The following is a 16,740-nucleotide window of genomic DNA, read 5'->3' on the forward strand; positions in this document are numbered from 1 at the left end:
CATTCTTATTTTACAGATTTAATTCAGTTTTAGTTAAATATCCCTCCCCTGCTGACATACAAACAATTGGATACTGAGAGAAGTTGATGAATGGAGAATCACAGGAGAGTAAAACTAAGTAAGTACTTTAAAACAATGCAAGGACTCGAAGTTTTTTAATTAACATTTGTAGTATTGAACACCATCCCTTTAGCAAAACAATTTCATGAGATTACATTTGCTGCAAGGTTCTGGTTTTGGTTTTTTTCTGTCACTTTAGACCATGTTACCTTTAGTAAAAACAAAAGTATCTGAAATACTTAAAAAAGTACCTACGTTGCTCTGAGGAAGAAAAACTTGGATCTCTATGGAAGTTAAGCCTACTTCTCAAGAAGATGCAGAGCTGTTGCAAGCATGACACAGCCTGCAAAGCCAACTGGTGTTTTCCATCTCCTCCAAATGCCAGGTTTAGAAGAAACAAAAGGCTCTGCAAAGTCAAAACCACCAACATCAAGATCTGAACATTAATCACCTCCATGAACAACCACACCAGCAAGTATTACACTACATATAGTTCAAAAGTGTTTCCAATTGTTTTTCAAAATCACAGCAAAGAATAAATAGGCTCAACTACTGTTTTACTACTAAATGCAAAACTATCAGGCCTAAAGAAGAAGCCAAGTTTGACATTGTATTTCCAATAAAGTCACTACTTTCATTATGGGAGCCTATTAGAGGGTGTGCAGACAACAGCCACACAAACTTATCTCATCCAGAAGAAATAAAGTATTACTTCAGAAAACACTTCATTATTGATTAGCAATATACATTGTTACAAGCAAAAAACTTTAAAACTACAATATACAGCCAATGTCTCCTTTCCTGTGTACACGGAGTTAGCATAAAAGTACTTCTGTTCAACTATTTTCTTTAAAAACAAATTGAATCATTTGCATCAATTCATCCTTTGCAATAAAAACTTTAAACTTTATGTGAATTCTTGCCTGTACAATCTTTGGCCTTTGAAGGAAGATCTCTGCAGGAAAATCTTGCATAATCACATCCTGAAGAAGTTCACATGTACTCCAAATTAAACTTTGGTTGTTACTTCTCAAAGAGCTACAAGTTCATATTTAAATATGTATTAAAATGAAAAGAAAACCAACCAGTAATTATTAGCCTGAACAAGTCTTGACAAGAAAGTTATAATCACAGCACTGAAGAATCTAAAGAAAACTAAAATCTCTGTAATTCTATTGTCATATAATTTTTTCAGTTGAATTATTCTTTAGCTATATGAATCCTGTATACAATAAAGAACAATCTCAATTCCCACAACTAAAATTTGGTTCCAAAAAGAGAAATAACTACTGATTTTGAGTCTGAAATTAAAGTAAGAACTACTGGAAATTCCCTGTGAAGCTAGTGATTATCTAAGTGGTATATGGCAAGTAATATAACTCATACCAGTAAGAAAATTTCTTTCATTACTAAGGTTCATGTATAACTTAAATGCACTTGCATTACATAAGCGGAAATTCCATAAAGGGAGAAATTTATTAGCTATTCTCTAAGATGAATATTAGTAAATTAAAATAATCTTTAGGATAGTCTACTTCACTTTTTCCAATTGATTCAGAAACCACTGTTTCTGAAACCACTGTAAAAAATCAAGTATGTCCAGTGTTATAAATCTGTGTCCCTTTTCTATACTCCAGCATAAAGGAAATAAAATATTGAAGAGGTTCTCCAGCTTCAGAGATTTTCAAAAGGAAAAAGCAAACACACAGAAAAAAACCTATCCTAGATACCTATCAGAGCTCTGTGACAACTCACAAGGAATCTCAACTACAGAATTCTCCCTTGGGGCACTTCAAACACTTTTTCTAAATTAAAGAAAAAAAAAGTCACTGCAGAAAGACAGCTGGAATGACTCAATGCCTAGATAAGGCTCTTTACCTAAACTTATTGGCCTAAGCTTAATTAAACTACTACTGAAGGTAGGGATTTTCCTACCAACTGGTCCTGGGGTAAAGTAAATAATGATTTTATTCCAGCTTGTTCTATTATTAGCTGAAAGAAATCTTTGATCCATGTAAGAAATTTAAAACACAGACTGAAGTGTCATGAACAAAAGACCCAAAGACACTCAGATTAAAACACAAAAAATGGGAGAGTGACACTGCCCAGCTTCAGCCCAGTTTTTATGACCATTTACCAAAAATTAGCTCATTGGGTTATTTACAGGAACAACCCCATGATGCAGAAGGACAGAAATTTACAGTCACTATTCCTGAAAAATAAAAACTACAAGGAAATTGTAATGTTTCTATTACTGCACCTTTCATTTGATGACAGAACATGTCTATCTGTTGAAGTCAGAGTTAGCCAAGGAAATGTGGAAAATTTCAAGCATTTCACTGCAAGAAAAAGAGCGTATGTCTTGAAATGTATTTTATAGAACTGTTATATTGTATACACCCAAAGTAAAAAACTTATAAACAATGTACTATCTTACAAAATTATGATAAATAATAACTTTGTAATGAAAAAAACTTTAAAACTATTTTTAACTTAAAAGTTTGTAGTAATTATTGTGCAATTCCTAAGATAGTTGATATGCTAAAAACTCAACTGGTGATTTACCTACAGTAACTGCAAAGTCATATAATAAAATTTAGATCTCAGCATCATTGTGTATTTTAAATAAGACACTCTCCTGTGAATGGCTACTAGCATACTGGTACAGGCAAAGATCTGCCAAAATATTATTGATCTGTGCCTGCCAGTGAAACACTTCATATCATTCAACAAAAGAAAAAAAACAAAGCATAAGACTGGTTTTGATTTAAACACAAAGCAAAGATCCTTCTAGCATCAAACCAGTTTTCTAAAAAGAAGAAAGGTACTTCAGACTAAGTTTTGTTGAAATAAAAGGCACTTAAGCCACTTCCGATCATGAAACAGATCATCTGGAAAACACTGGCAATTTAAATAATTTTTTAAATTGCAGCACTTTCTAATGTACTTTAGATATTCCAAAGAGCTACACTATTTACTAGAAAAGGGAAATATCTATTAAGATGAATGTCATTTTTATAAGCATTATAATTGCAACTTCTGTGGCGTTGGATTTCACAGAATAACAAAAGGAAAAAGAAGAGCCAATTTTGCTATCCACATTTGTAATGGAATTCCATCTAAATTACAACTCAAAGCTCTTTCTGTAATTAACATATTCTTTTATATCTACACATACCAACTGTTCTTTTGGGAGATATTTCTAACTGCGGCAGATGACTTCTACTTTGACAAAAATATCCAGCGAATAATTCCTCTTCAGGCAGAACTAAAAAAAAAAAAAAAAAAAAAAAGGGAAGTTTAAAAAATGCACACACAGAAAAGAAAAACTCAATTTATTTTCATGCTCTTCCTTAACCGCCTCCCTCTTGCCCCTGAGTTTTAAATCATTTTCCTGAATAGGTTAAAATTGTCTCAGATGATCAGAAGAATGAGCAAAAAGAATGTGTCAATGTTTTGGGTTTTTTTATAATTATATTCTGCAATTGTAAAGGGTGTATTTTTCTCCATTTTTTACACTGACTTGTATACCGTACAAACAACAGCAAAAACAATCAAAGAAAATGTATTGCCTGATGGAGGACAGGCAGCCAAACAAATGGTTTTCCTTTAATCTACCTCTGTAGTAATAAAATTAACTTTTTTAATTAATTACTTAAAACACTTTTCTACCACACTGCTGTACTCTTAGGTCACCTGAAAAGTCACCCTCTTGTATATATATGTATATTGCTACATGTCATTCATGTGCATACTGAATAAAAAAATACACAAGAAATGTTAACACTAAAAGCAATCTCTCTAGAAATAATATTAGGTTCAAAGGATCAAACCAGATAATGCCAGGTTATTAGTTTACAGTTCTTTCCAGTAACTGAAGTTGAAACAAAGAAAAATACAACACTACTGTTAAGAAGCATTAGTATTATTCCATCCCCATATGTATACAAATTACAGTATAAATATCTTCAACTGAGTACTTTCAGAAAGATATAACTTAAGAATGCACATGTAGAAGACTATTCTTCTCCACAGAGTAGAAACATTAAGTAAAAATCTGGCCCTATGTGGGCATAGGAAGGAAAAAAAGATTAAAAATTAATCACCAGGCACATAATTCTAAATTCAACTAAATCTCCAAGCATTAGAGAGGAGGCAGAAACCAAAAAATTACTTTTATCTCTGTGAGTGACAGAAGTGTGGTCATTACTACTACATGCACTGTGTAACACCAGTGTCTTTCCTACAATAAGCAGGAGGTAATGTAATATGATATGCAATTTTGTCCTCCAAACTCTGCTCTAAAATTTTTAAGGCAGAAGAGAAAACCAAATGGGTTAGACTACATCTTGGAGGAAATGCAAATCATTGTAATAGACAGATAATGAGCTAGGTAACAGATGCAAGCAATAGCACTTTACACATACTGTGACATTTTAAAGAAAGCTTATGTGTTCTTCTATGACAAATGCTTATCCAATACTAAGTAGATAGTGCATACAACTGAAGCTACTTTTGTAGCTTCAAAATCATTCTATTAGGATCAACCACTGCTTTTTTTCTTTTCCTTTTTTTCTCATAGGATTTGAATTGCTTTCCAAGCTAAAGCCTACTACGAAAAGAACAGCAGCAAAGCATACTGGCTAAATTACAGATTTGTTTGAAGTTGCTACTCACTTGCTGCCATAAAGCCGTTCTTGGAAGTTGTGTCATGCTCTTTGTACATTATAGAATACAGACAGTATACACTAAGGAAATGGAAAGGGAATGCCATTACAGGAATGCCACCAGGTGATTTAGTTAAGGTTACACTGTGACTGGCAGATTCTGATTAGCACACACTTCACTAATCTCTCAGGAATAATTTGCCTACTATGCCTGAAAACATTAGCTTCTCACAGCCTTTTCACTTCCTTTATTTTAATACAAAATAAATTACAGTTCACAATATGTAGTTTACCTGGTTGATCTACTGAAGGATGAGACTGAGCCTGATAACATACTGAAGAACTAGAAGGGAGTTCAGAAGGAAGAAAGAACAGTCCATCCACAATCCCATCAATTATGGCCTGCAGGTTTGGATCCACATCGGAGCGAAGTTGAGAGAAGAATTCCACTGCACCAATTCCAATCATGTTCTGGGCAGCAGGTGGATGCTGCATTAAGATAAATAATTGAAAAAGTTAGTTTGAAGAGTCTTAAGGTCTCTGGATGGGGGCAGGGAACAGAGAGCAGCAGAGGGAAGAAGAATTGAAATTCTTAAGTTATATTTTGCAATTATTCATTTACACCATTGTGCTGAGATAGAGTTCATTTTCTTCCCAGTGGCTGGCACAGGGATGTGTTTTGGATTTGTACTGAACACAAGGTTGATAATAAAGAGATATTTTTGTCACTGCTAAGCAGGGCTTACCCAGAACCAAAGGCTTTTCTGCTTTCCTGGCAAGGGATCTGGCAGTACATGGGAGGTTGGGAGGAGACACGGCCAGGACAGGTGACCCCAACTGACAAGAAGGATACTTCATATCACAGAATCACAAAAAGGCCTGGGTTGGAAGGGACCTTAAAGATCATCTAGTTTAAACAGCATGCTGTTGTTCTATTAAGGGGGAGAAATTAAGAGGAAGGGGGAGACATTTGGAGTGATGGCATTTGTCTTCTCACGTCACCATTATGTGTGAGGGTGCCGTGCCCTCCTGGAGATGGCTCAACACCTGCCTGCCCATGGGAAGTGGTGAATTAATCCCTTGTTTTGCTTTGTTTGTGCAGGCAGCTTTTGCTTTTCCTGTGAAACTGCCTTTGTCTCAACCCCTGAGTCTTCTCCCTTTTACCAATCCCACTCTCTCCCCAGTCCCACTGATGGGGTGTATGCCAGTGGCTGCGTGGGGCTTGGCTGCCAGTTGGGGTTAAACCATGACATCCATCTGTCAGCATCAAGGATGGGTTGTTTTTTAACTCTGCATAGCTGCAGTTTAGAGATTAAAACATAATGTATAAATCCAAGGTATCTGAAGTTTCTGTAACATTTCCTCAAATTAGTTGCATCGATGTTCAAATCTTTACTTTCCAGGAACAATGAAAATGCTTAGCTGCAAATCATTCTCCAAGTTAAAAATGAAGCACTAAATGAGAAACTGAAGAAGCAGAGAAAATAAAGCAGAAACTCAGGAAAAATGATTTTTCTCAGCTCTCTGACCCACCTGAAGTCACTGAAATTGTTTTCACTTTGGTCTATGCACAGTGGCTTTATTATTCCTGTCTTTATAAAACACTCTAAAAATTTCATTTCATGGAGCTACAAAGTCAAGCAACATCCAGCTTTACTTAGCTTCAGCAATCTAAGAGCATGTAGTTTAAAAGTAAATGAATGTTACTATGTCATACCTTGATCAAACTGTTCACAAAATTTAATACTTCCTCTTTTATTGGTACGACAGGGAAATTGAACCACTCCAAAAGGTTACGAAACAGCGCTTTTTCGTGGACCAGATCAGCATAGGAAATCAAGTTGTGGTCGAGTTTAAACAGAATAGTCTTCAAAGATCGCTCTCTTATCTCTGTCAGTTCATGACCTGCCCAAAAAAAAAAAAAGGATTAAGAAATCCATAAAATTATTTGACATAACTTTTTTCTTATTTGGAGAAAGAGAATACTGCCGGAGATGCAGTGAAAAAAACTCGGATTATTAACTGCCAACCAGTATTATGCCTACCAGTAAAACAAATATGGTCACACTCACCAGCAACCTAATCAAGTGTTTGCATTGTTACAAAGCGGTGAGACGTTATAAAATACACTGATGTAATCCGGGGCCAAATGCGCCTCCACTCATGTAATCTGGTGCTGGAACCTCTACCAGAGTATGTTGTAGGAAGGGAAAGCTGCGTCGGACTCACCGACCGGACAAAACACTACCCAAGCCCACCGAATGGAAAGGCACCGTGTCTGGAGGGGAAGCCTTTGGCATTCCCTTATGGAAGCATGTCCCCTGGGGGGAGCGCCGCCGCCCCCTCCAGCCTGCCGCGGGGAGCGGAGTGGACGAGCAGCAGGGAAAAGAGCGGCGAGGGGCGGCAGAGGCCGGGCAGGGGCGGAGCAGCGCCGAGCCGCACGCTGCTCCTGCCCGCAGCCCCGCAGCGGCGGGGCCGGGAGGGAGAGGAGCCATTACCGAGCTTCCTGACGAGCGCCGACAGCTCCATCGCGCCGCTCTGCCCGCCGCATTCAACCGCCGCGCGGGCCCGCCGCCCGCCCGGCCCGAGGCGCCCGCGGAGCACCTCGGGAACTGTAGTCCGCCCGCTTCCGTCCCGGGCCAGCCGCCCGGCGCTGCGCGCGAAGCACGCTGGAACCTCTCATCGCCCCGCGGCGCGCCGGCGGGAGCACAGAGAACTACAGTTCCCATGAGGCCCCGCGCCCCCGCCCGCCGGCGCCGGGCCCACGGGCCGGGATGGCGGCGGGGAGTGTGCCGGGGTGTCCGCAGCTCCGGGTGTCTGCACCTGCCTGCGGAGAGGGTGTGGCCAGGTGCCTCTCCTCTCCTCTCCTCTCCTCTCCTCTCCTCTCCCTCTCCCTCTCCCTCTCCCTCTCCCTCTCCCTCTCCCTCTCCCTCTCCCTCTCCCTCTCCTCTCCGGGAACTAAGCAGGGACAGCATGAGAGGACATAGCCTTAAGCTACGCCAGGGCATGATTTACTCATTGCAGTACAGGAGGGAGGCTATTAGAAATATGGCGAGGGACCTTTTGCGGGCGCGTGTAGTGACCAGACAAGAGAGGATGACTTCAAGCTGAAACATGATGGGTTTAGATTAAATGTTAGGAAGAAATTCTTTGCTGTGAGGGTGGTGAGGCACTGTAACAGGCTGCCCAGAGTTGTAGGTGCCCCATCCCTGCACTGTTCAAGGGCAGGTTGGATGGGGCTCTGAGGAACTTGTTCTAGCAGAAGGTGCCCTGCCCATCCAGTGGGGTTGGAATTTGGATGATATTTAAGGCCCCGTCCAACCCAAACCACTGTACGATTTTACAATTTACATTTATAGTAATAATGGAATGTTTGCTGGTGTCACTTTGGTGTGTCTGACAGCACCCTGGAAAACGGCACTTTGCTGACTCGTAAAGCAAAGCGATGAGGGGTGAAGTAGGAGGTGAATCACTAGAAGGCTTGGGTTTTCTTTTTTATGTAACCTGCACTCTAGGACTGCATTACTTTGTCTATAATGCAGGGCAATTTGCAAAGGAGTTTCTTAAGCACGTACTAAAGATGCATGGTACATTGTTGGTCATCTGAGGACTGAACTTAGTTTTGACAATTAGTGCTTACCATCATAATTGGAAAAATAAATTGATGATAGGTGGAAAAATGATAGACATTGTGTGTATATGCTTGTGAATTTTTTTGCACATAACTGCAGGTGCACAAAAGAAGATTGCCTTAACATAGTCACTAAATTCTTTTTGAGTTTTGCAACTCAAAACCATCTGTCATTTTGCAGGACAGTATTTCTATCTGCAGGACAATATAACAAAGGGACTTTATTAAGCTAATTTTAAGTGTACTGGATTGCTGCAACAAGGGTTTGTTTAGCACAGGAGGCTGAACTCACAGGGATCTAGCAGTGCTTTTTCAAGAGCAATTACAAGAGAAGCATCACTTACTGAGTAAAAATTCCTTTTAGCTGTGCACATTATGCTTGTTCAATGAAATATGAAGAGCTCTAGCCAGATGCACACTGGGCTACTCACATTTCCCCAAACAGGACTGGTGAGAACTTTATGTGACCCCCTGTGATACTTGTGATAATAAAATGGATTTGTATCTCATTTCTGCAGCGAGGAGAAGGAATTAAGGAAGCAAGCATTTCCCAAAATAAAAGCATTTATTCAGGAGGAAGGGTCATCATTCACCTCTATAGGAATGCTCAATCCGGGTCCTTCTCACTTCTTTAAATACGGTCAATCTACATTGAGCAAAGGTTTTCTTACTCTGTCTTCAGTGTTGGTGTTAGTGGCTAAAAAAGGGTTTCATGGAGGAGACACAGGCACTCTCCATTGTCAATATACTCCTGCCCTGTAATTGTGGCCATTTTGATCAGATTTTCTTAAATGAAGGCCTAATTAGGTTAAGCATTAAGGAATAGTCCCAACCTTGAAAAGCAGCTCCAGTTTTGCTGCTATTGTTTTTGACCAGAAAAGAGATTGTTGACCCAAAACTGATCCAGGGGCATGCTGTATCAGCTGGTGCAATACATTTTATGCTATCGTGGCTCAAGACTGGTATTAAATTTAAATATTTTTATTGTTAAAAGTAGATATATTAAGGGAAAAATGTATATTGCTATAAAATAGTAACTAAACACACCCATACGCACAGAGAGAAAAGTTTACTGGATATTAAAAATGAAAAGAAGTGTTGGAAGGGCTCAATAATTATTGCTGTCATTAGAAGACAACCTAAATAGGGGAAAAATGGTCTCTCATTACTGGGAACACTGACTCCCTCTGTATCTGCATCTCCTGTTTTCGATTCACATGAGCAGCTCTGCTTTCCCTCTTACCTGCTTGTTCCCTTTAGCTTGTATATTCCCATGACTGCTTCTGAAGCCAGTTTGACTTTTTCCTCTCCATTGACATCATTTAACATGGGTATCACTTCTTCCCAAGTATATTCTTACTGATCTGCAGTTAAAATGTGTAGGAGTTCCACCACTGGGAAAATTAGTCACTGATCTCATTTACATTGTCCCTTGTTCCTTCCTTACTGCACTCTGCATAAGATGAACTTTAAAGAGCTGCCAACTCCTGACTCCTCACAAGCTTGATTTCTGTAATTCAAATAACTTTTTTTTTAATAACTTCTGTGTCAAATAGATTCTATCTCAATAAACTGATGAAGGGTGGACAAGCAGTGGATATTGCTGTGCATCTATGTGCATGGTATTTTCACATGTAACTGCAGGTGCACAAATGAAGATGGTTTTGTAATTCTCACAGTTTTGTAGAAGTTCTTTTACAAAACATCTTTTAGCACTTTCAATATAGGATGTGTTGTAATTTTAAATTTCCCTTCTTTCAAATGTTATACAGAGAGAGGAGTTTGAAAAACTGTTTCTGAGGTTTTTTAAGGAGTTTTCAGTCTTGTTTTTATTTATTCTGTGACTCATTCATTACAGGATGAAGTCTTACTATCTCTGCATACTTTTTTCAAAGCTGTCTATTCATAACATATTTTTCCTTCTTTACTGCTCTGACTTCTGTCCTTTTACATTCTGAAAGTTCTCTGAAGATCAACATATCAAAGACTCTATCTGACAGGGCCTTGATACCATTAGTGATAATATCTTTATTGTACTTCTGAGCTTAACTGTTGCAACTTCCAGTTCCCTGGGAATTTCCTGCTGTCTGGCTTTTCACCTATCTCAAGGAGCAGCTACCAAAGAAAGAAATATCAGGGCATGTCAAATGCAAAAAAACCCATAAATTCCTGGTACCTCTCTGATAGGAGCACCAAACAGGGAATACGATGCCCAAACATCACTGACTGCTATAGTTAAAATTAACCTTGTGAATTGCCAGCTGAAAGAAGATTGCTGAAAGGAAGGAGAGAAAGCAAAGAGATCAGTGTTGGGAGGCAGAAATGGACAAGACAGTTGAGATGAGATCTTCCCCACATAAGAAAATTATCCTTGTATGTTCACCTATTTGTCAAACTGCCTCTTAAATTGTTTCAGAGTCAATTTAAATGTATCATTTCTGGCCCTGAAAGCCTTCCTTGCTTGCTCTCACCCCAAGCTTACTCATACTTTTCGGTTCACTAGCCACTATTGGTAAAAAAATAAATCAGTATCTGAAATTAAAAACAACAAAAACAAACAAACACCCAACTATTGGTTACCTATATATGCAGTCTGAAATGGGTGGACCTATTGCACATGCACAGGAAAGACAACCTGGACATATATAGTGGCTGTGTGTTTATTGCTTTAACTGAGTACCAAATTGCTGAAATTGGTATTCTAAATCAGTAGGATGATAGCAGTTTTGTAAAGGTTTTCTTTTAATGCAGTGAAGCTGCATGTATAAACCCTGTCTTTTTTTTTGTGCTTTCTGCAGCCAAGAATAGCATGTAATTATTGCATTATCTTAAAGATTGTGACATGATCTCCACAGGTACTTTAATGTACCTGATTTTACTGCTTCTAAATCAGGTACAAAATACTGAACCGAAATATGTGTTACAAGTGTTTGTATTTGCAGCAGAGCAGATGCACACTTGGAAGCTCATTTATGATATTATTAATTTATTGTTTATATTTTCTTCCCTAGTGAGACGTTCTAATTTCTCTGTTTTCCTATTTAATTTCCCATTTAACTGGATCTATCTTCTGTGCTAAACTGCATATGCAGATATGCAATTGATTTATAGAGTAGTGCAGAAAAAACTATTGCATCTAAATAATAGCTAGACAATTTAATTTCATACAGATTATTGTCTTTGGTGAGTCAGTCAATATCAATATAAATGTCTCCCATGAACTGCAAAACAAAAGGCCTTCAAGAAACCTAAATAAGAAAAATGAGAAAATCTTTCTTCCATGATGTTTGTTTAAAACCTATAAAAACACATTTTTATGGATGATGAACTTGCAGAATTTGTTGGTTATATATAATGTATAGCAGGCCCATAGACACTGGAAGCACAGGCAGAAATTAAACCAAGCATTGTCACTTTGGGTTTTTTTAGTTTTTTTCCAAAATGAAAAGGCTGGATTAAATGGCCATGAATTGAATCTGCATCCACTTCACAGAAAGAGCTGGCAATGCAATGCCTAATGTACATAACTGCTTTGCTTCACTTGAGGGCACAGTGCATTGCACAGGAGTTTTGGCTCAGGGCACGTAATTGCCACATATATTTTCCTTTTTATGAACAAGTTTATGGTTATGTCATTTAAAATTAATAAACCACTGATAAAATCTTTGATGTTATTAAAACATCTAGCTTTTTAGTTTGTATCAGGACACTTCTCTACTGCGTTTATATAATTTACCACATGGTTTACTGCATTTACTTCATAAAGACAGTTTATTCTAAAGGGACCTGTATCTGTGGTTTATTGCTTGGATAATATTAAACATCTGAAGATGCTCTATGGTTCTGGGAAACAGTATATTCTTGAAAACTATAAAATTGTCATGGAGGTTACTCTTTTCTACTAATATTAATGCTGTACATCATTGCAAAGTATAAAAACATTTAAGTAATGAGTTTATGGATTTGGAAGATATTCACATTTTAGCCCACGTTATGACATTTTGTTTTTATTCTGATGTAACTGTAATTAAATTACCAAGACTAAGTCAAAACAGGAAATAATTTCTTAAAATACTGATGGAGTAGTCATTTTGTATCATTAATTTATGGACTTCTAAAAACTTTGGGTGACATTAATAAAACTCAATATAATTTTGAATACTATCACTGTTAGTTAGTAATAATAGTATCCGCAAGCTAAGTAATACTCTTATTAACTTCAGAAAGGGAGTTTTGCAAACTCGTGTCACTACACCTAGTCATTTTCACAAGCTTGGCCATTATTCAACTTCAGAAGAAAAAGAAGGCAGTGTTTAGTGCCTCACATTTATTGCTTTTCTCCAATGTTACTCTTCCTTTAGAATTAATAAACAACCAAAAATGGTGCCAAAAAAGAGGAAATGAGATTCTGTTTCCAACCAAGATTCTTGTCTTTTCAAGAATCTACCACATTTCTCAACATTATGGTTCATGCCACACAAAAGAGAGGTGGCCTGCTCTTCATGCATGAGGGTTGCATGCTTCGAACAATGTAGATTCACATCAGGCAGAACTGACAAGGGGAAGAAAATTACTGAAGCAACTGTCATAGTGTAAATTGTGTCCTGGCTTGAGTAGGGCACAATTTCTCAAAAGAAATACTCGAACAGCAGTGATTTGACTGGAGATGCAGTTGGAATTATATACTTTACATTCTCAACTTTTCTTTTTTGTTTTCATTTTTTGAAAAAATGTTGAAAACACAATAGTCATAAGTTGAAATATTTGACAATGGAGTTAGATGCTCTCTATCTTATGATCAATTCAAAAGAAATATACTGGGGAAAAAATTCTGTAATCATGATCATAAAAAATATGAAAATATCTGTACTTCTGTCTTAAACAGTTTTGATGTATGCATGTATTGCAGATTTAGACTTATTTTTAATAACTTTTTATAGACTTATAAATATTGTGTCTAACACAGAAATGTTATTTCTAGATTTCTCATGTGACTTTCCTAAGCTTTGAAACTGGATCTTAGACTCCAGGTGTATTGTAATACCATACTTTGACTTCTAAGTATTGCTGTTGCTGTTTCATTTGTTACTGCATGCTTTTATATAGGCACAGTAACTTTTGGAGATTAATACTGCACATTGATCAGTTGATGTTTGTGAAGGCAGCAGAAAAATCACATGGCTTGTCATTGCCCACAAATCTGACATCATGACATCTGCAAGAGCTGTAATTGCTTGAATGTTCTTGGACAGTAACATGAACAATGTGAGACTTCTCAATTTTTTGGCAAGCTTTCAGAGCTTGTTAAGACAATTAAACAGTCTTGGGAAAATATGTACATTTTTTAATGACTACAGATCTTAAAATATTTGTTGCTGATAATTTCATCTGTAAATTGATGTAACTGGCTGTATATAATTGTCATTCAGTTTTATTCCCTACATGTTTTCGTACTCAGCCTCATATCTCCCTTTGAATTACTAAGAACTGAAGACTGTCTGCTGGCATGTTTTGAATGGCAGCTCTTAGATATCTTTTTTTGATCCTGTAACCACTTCTTTAAAAGCATCATACTCAAGTTCATCTGTAGCACATGTATATTGTATGCAGAAAACCTATCTTCTGTACTACAGTTCTGTCTTTAAAACAGGCATTTTTCCAAATATCCTGAGAACATTTTTCAAAAGTCAGTTTAAAAATGTAACCATATGTATGTTTTCACCTAGTGATATTTTCTTAGTGAACTGACAAAAATAAGTTTTAGCTAATGTCACACTGCTAAGTCAGAATAGCTGCCAAGCAGTGAGCTGGATGGACTGTGTTCTGCCTCCAGAATTACTCACAGGTCTGGTTATCAGCAAGATCAAGTCTGTTCAGTCTTCAGTGGCAGTAGGCAATGACTGACAGATAGCAGAGGGGAAATGGGCTCGTTTGCAGCTAGCTGAATGTATTCTGTTAATGTACTGGCATGTGTAGCCTGACAGAATAAATGAGACATAGATAGAGTGACACCCAGCAGAGCTGCCAACCTGTCATTTTTATTATTTGTTTGATGATCATAATTTCACCAGGTTAATATGGTAAATGTAAACCACAGAAACTTCAGTCACGCTCAGTGAAGAAGAGGTCATATGTTAGAACACTGAAACTTAGCTGTCAACACAAAAAGGCAAAACTAACCCATGTTTCGCAGCACTATGGATTTATATTTATTTATTAATTTATTTTAATTTTATTATTATATGTGTATACACATCTGTATAAGTAACACAAGGAGAAGATTTCCACTAAACCTCTCTTCATCTGTCTCTCATTTCCACCTTCTTTTAACTCTAATTTTGCCAGGGCTGCCTAAAGGAGTCAATTGTCTGATAGCCTGCGTTATCCAAGGATTTATTTTCAAATATAGGCACTTTTAAGGGATGTTAATAATCTGAAGTATTCATGATCAGGAAAACATGGAAAGCTTTCTGCTATTATCAATGAATTTGTTTTCAAAGTGTAAATGACAAAAAATTACATTTTTTCAATCCTTGCCAATGCCTTTTTTGTTTCATATAGGAACACTTTATTAATAGCATCCTAAAGATACAAGATATATGACACATGCTGGGCTAAAAATATTTTTATTCAGTACTGAATTCTTTACCATCTTAGTTCACACATTCATCTATAACTAGTAGCAAATATAATGTAAAATATGCATATTTGAATGAAATAGTGATAAAACTATATGATGTATTAACTTTAATTTTTTCATAGAAAAGTCATTCTGTTTACAGGTTGTATTTAAATGTTCTAAACATCTATATTTAGTGAAGAATACACTGACATTTTAATGAGTAACGTAATGGTGGCCGCTAGATGAGCTAGTACTGTTTTTGTTGCACAATGTTTCTCTTCTTCCCTTTATGGAACAGAAAACTGCATTTCCTTACATGATGATATTTTTGAAAGTTTTTTATCTCACTTTTTAGTTTTGATTTGGTTTATGCTTTTTTTTTTCTTGGTTTTGATTTTTCAGTTATTTAATTCCTGTATATTGAATATAGGATGTAGGAAAAGGACCACCTAGCTATATATGCCTTCCCATTGCTTATGTCAGAAGCACAGGAAAGAGTATCCCAGTATCTACCTATTGCTTTGTTCACTGCCTGAAGGAAACAGATGTATACTTATCTCTAAGAGAGATATTTGTCACAAAAACATGCTTGAAGTTATCTTGTTTCTGCTGGGCACATATTCTCCACAGATACTGGAAGACACCTGGTTTAGACAGGTGTAGAGAGGTTCAGCCAGCCTAAAGGAGTTCAACAGCTCTTTTAATAAGAAGGATGTATCTAATGAATGTAAATACTGTTCCCAGAGCCATCAGGTCTCTCTTTACAATTTAATTAGCCCTACAATTAGAAAATAACTAATTTCACTAATAATCCATTTGAGCTTTGTGACCCTTTCAGAAAGCACCATGTGGATTCTCTGGGCCTAGTGCTAGATAATTGTTTGTCCAATATGAGCCACTTTCAAATCACTTTCTTAGATCTCAGTCTTGTAATTCTCTCAAGTCAGGGGTCTATTACTGGCTCTCACTTTAGTAGAAGGATGGCTGTGGATTCATATCACCTTGCTATTTATGGATTAAATAGCATTTGGGTGATGATGCTTTAAAGTGAGAGTTTTGGTCTCAGATTGTTCTTCCCAGATTTCTCTTTTAGCTGCAAGCCACCCATTTAACTGTCTGAAAGCTGTATCACTGTGTAGCTATGTCTCAGTGAGATGACAAGCTGTTGGCTAGCATTTATCCAAAAATGTATGCAGAGGAATGAAGAAGGATAGCATATTCTTCTGTTTCCTTATTTTTCCTCTGTTCAGAACTTCATCTGTTTCATCAGGACCTGACACAAGTGATGACAGAAACTTGATTAATGGCAGGCAGCAGCCTCGACACGGTTCAAGCGATGATGCTGTTTGTACCCAGATGTCAAGGGAGATGTGCTGGTGTGGGAGAGGGTGTGCACAGCTCTGCTGAGGGCAGCAGCAGCTGCTCTGTGTGCACTCCCAGCACAGCAGGGAGCAGTGCTGGGAACTGCTGTTAGCATACAGCTCATCTTCCTCACCGCTAGCCTGAGGTCAAAATTGCAATCTAGCCCCAAATTACTGCTTCATAGGTTGTACACTCCAAAATGACATGATCCTGTTCTGCTTCAGCAGCAGCTTATTTCTGTCTGAAGAACAGCTGCAGCCTCACCACTGTATGTTTATACACACCCACTAGCTGACACGTGGTTTTCAGTGCATGCCAACTAATGAAAAAAGGCTTTAATTAAAATTTTAAATTTGTTTTGCTTTGTTTTGTTGGTTATGTTTTTAAAGGTAGTATTC

The 16,740-nt window shown here is 37.5% G+C and overlaps 1 protein-coding gene across 1 annotated transcript in view; it reads right to left on the bottom strand.

Moving 5' to 3' along the window:
* RTTN (rotatin) overlaps positions 1 to 7,306 on the bottom strand; it is a 78,009-nt gene extending 70,703 nt beyond the window's left edge. The window contains exons 1-7 of the mRNA XM_056485490.1: positions 7,226 to 7,306; positions 6,445 to 6,632; positions 5,021 to 5,216; positions 3,239 to 3,328; positions 2,321 to 2,399; positions 984 to 1,098; positions 316 to 466 (exon numbers count right to left, since the gene is read on the bottom strand). Coding sequence (XP_056341465.1) covers positions 316 to 466; positions 984 to 1,098; positions 2,321 to 2,399; positions 3,239 to 3,328; positions 5,021 to 5,216; positions 6,445 to 6,632; positions 7,226 to 7,256 — 850 coding nt within the window. The 5' untranslated portion in view covers positions 7,257 to 7,306. The remainder of the gene's footprint in view (positions 1 to 315; positions 467 to 983; positions 1,099 to 2,320; positions 2,400 to 3,238; positions 3,329 to 5,020; positions 5,217 to 6,444; positions 6,633 to 7,225) is intronic.
* Positions 7,307 to 16,740: the final 9,434 nt, after the last annotated feature.

This window comes from Oenanthe melanoleuca, chromosome 2 (assembly GCF_029582105.1).
Source record: "Oenanthe melanoleuca isolate GR-GAL-2019-014 chromosome 2, OMel1.0, whole genome shotgun sequence".
Taxonomy (NCBI): domain Eukaryota; kingdom Metazoa; phylum Chordata; class Aves; order Passeriformes; family Muscicapidae; genus Oenanthe; species Oenanthe melanoleuca.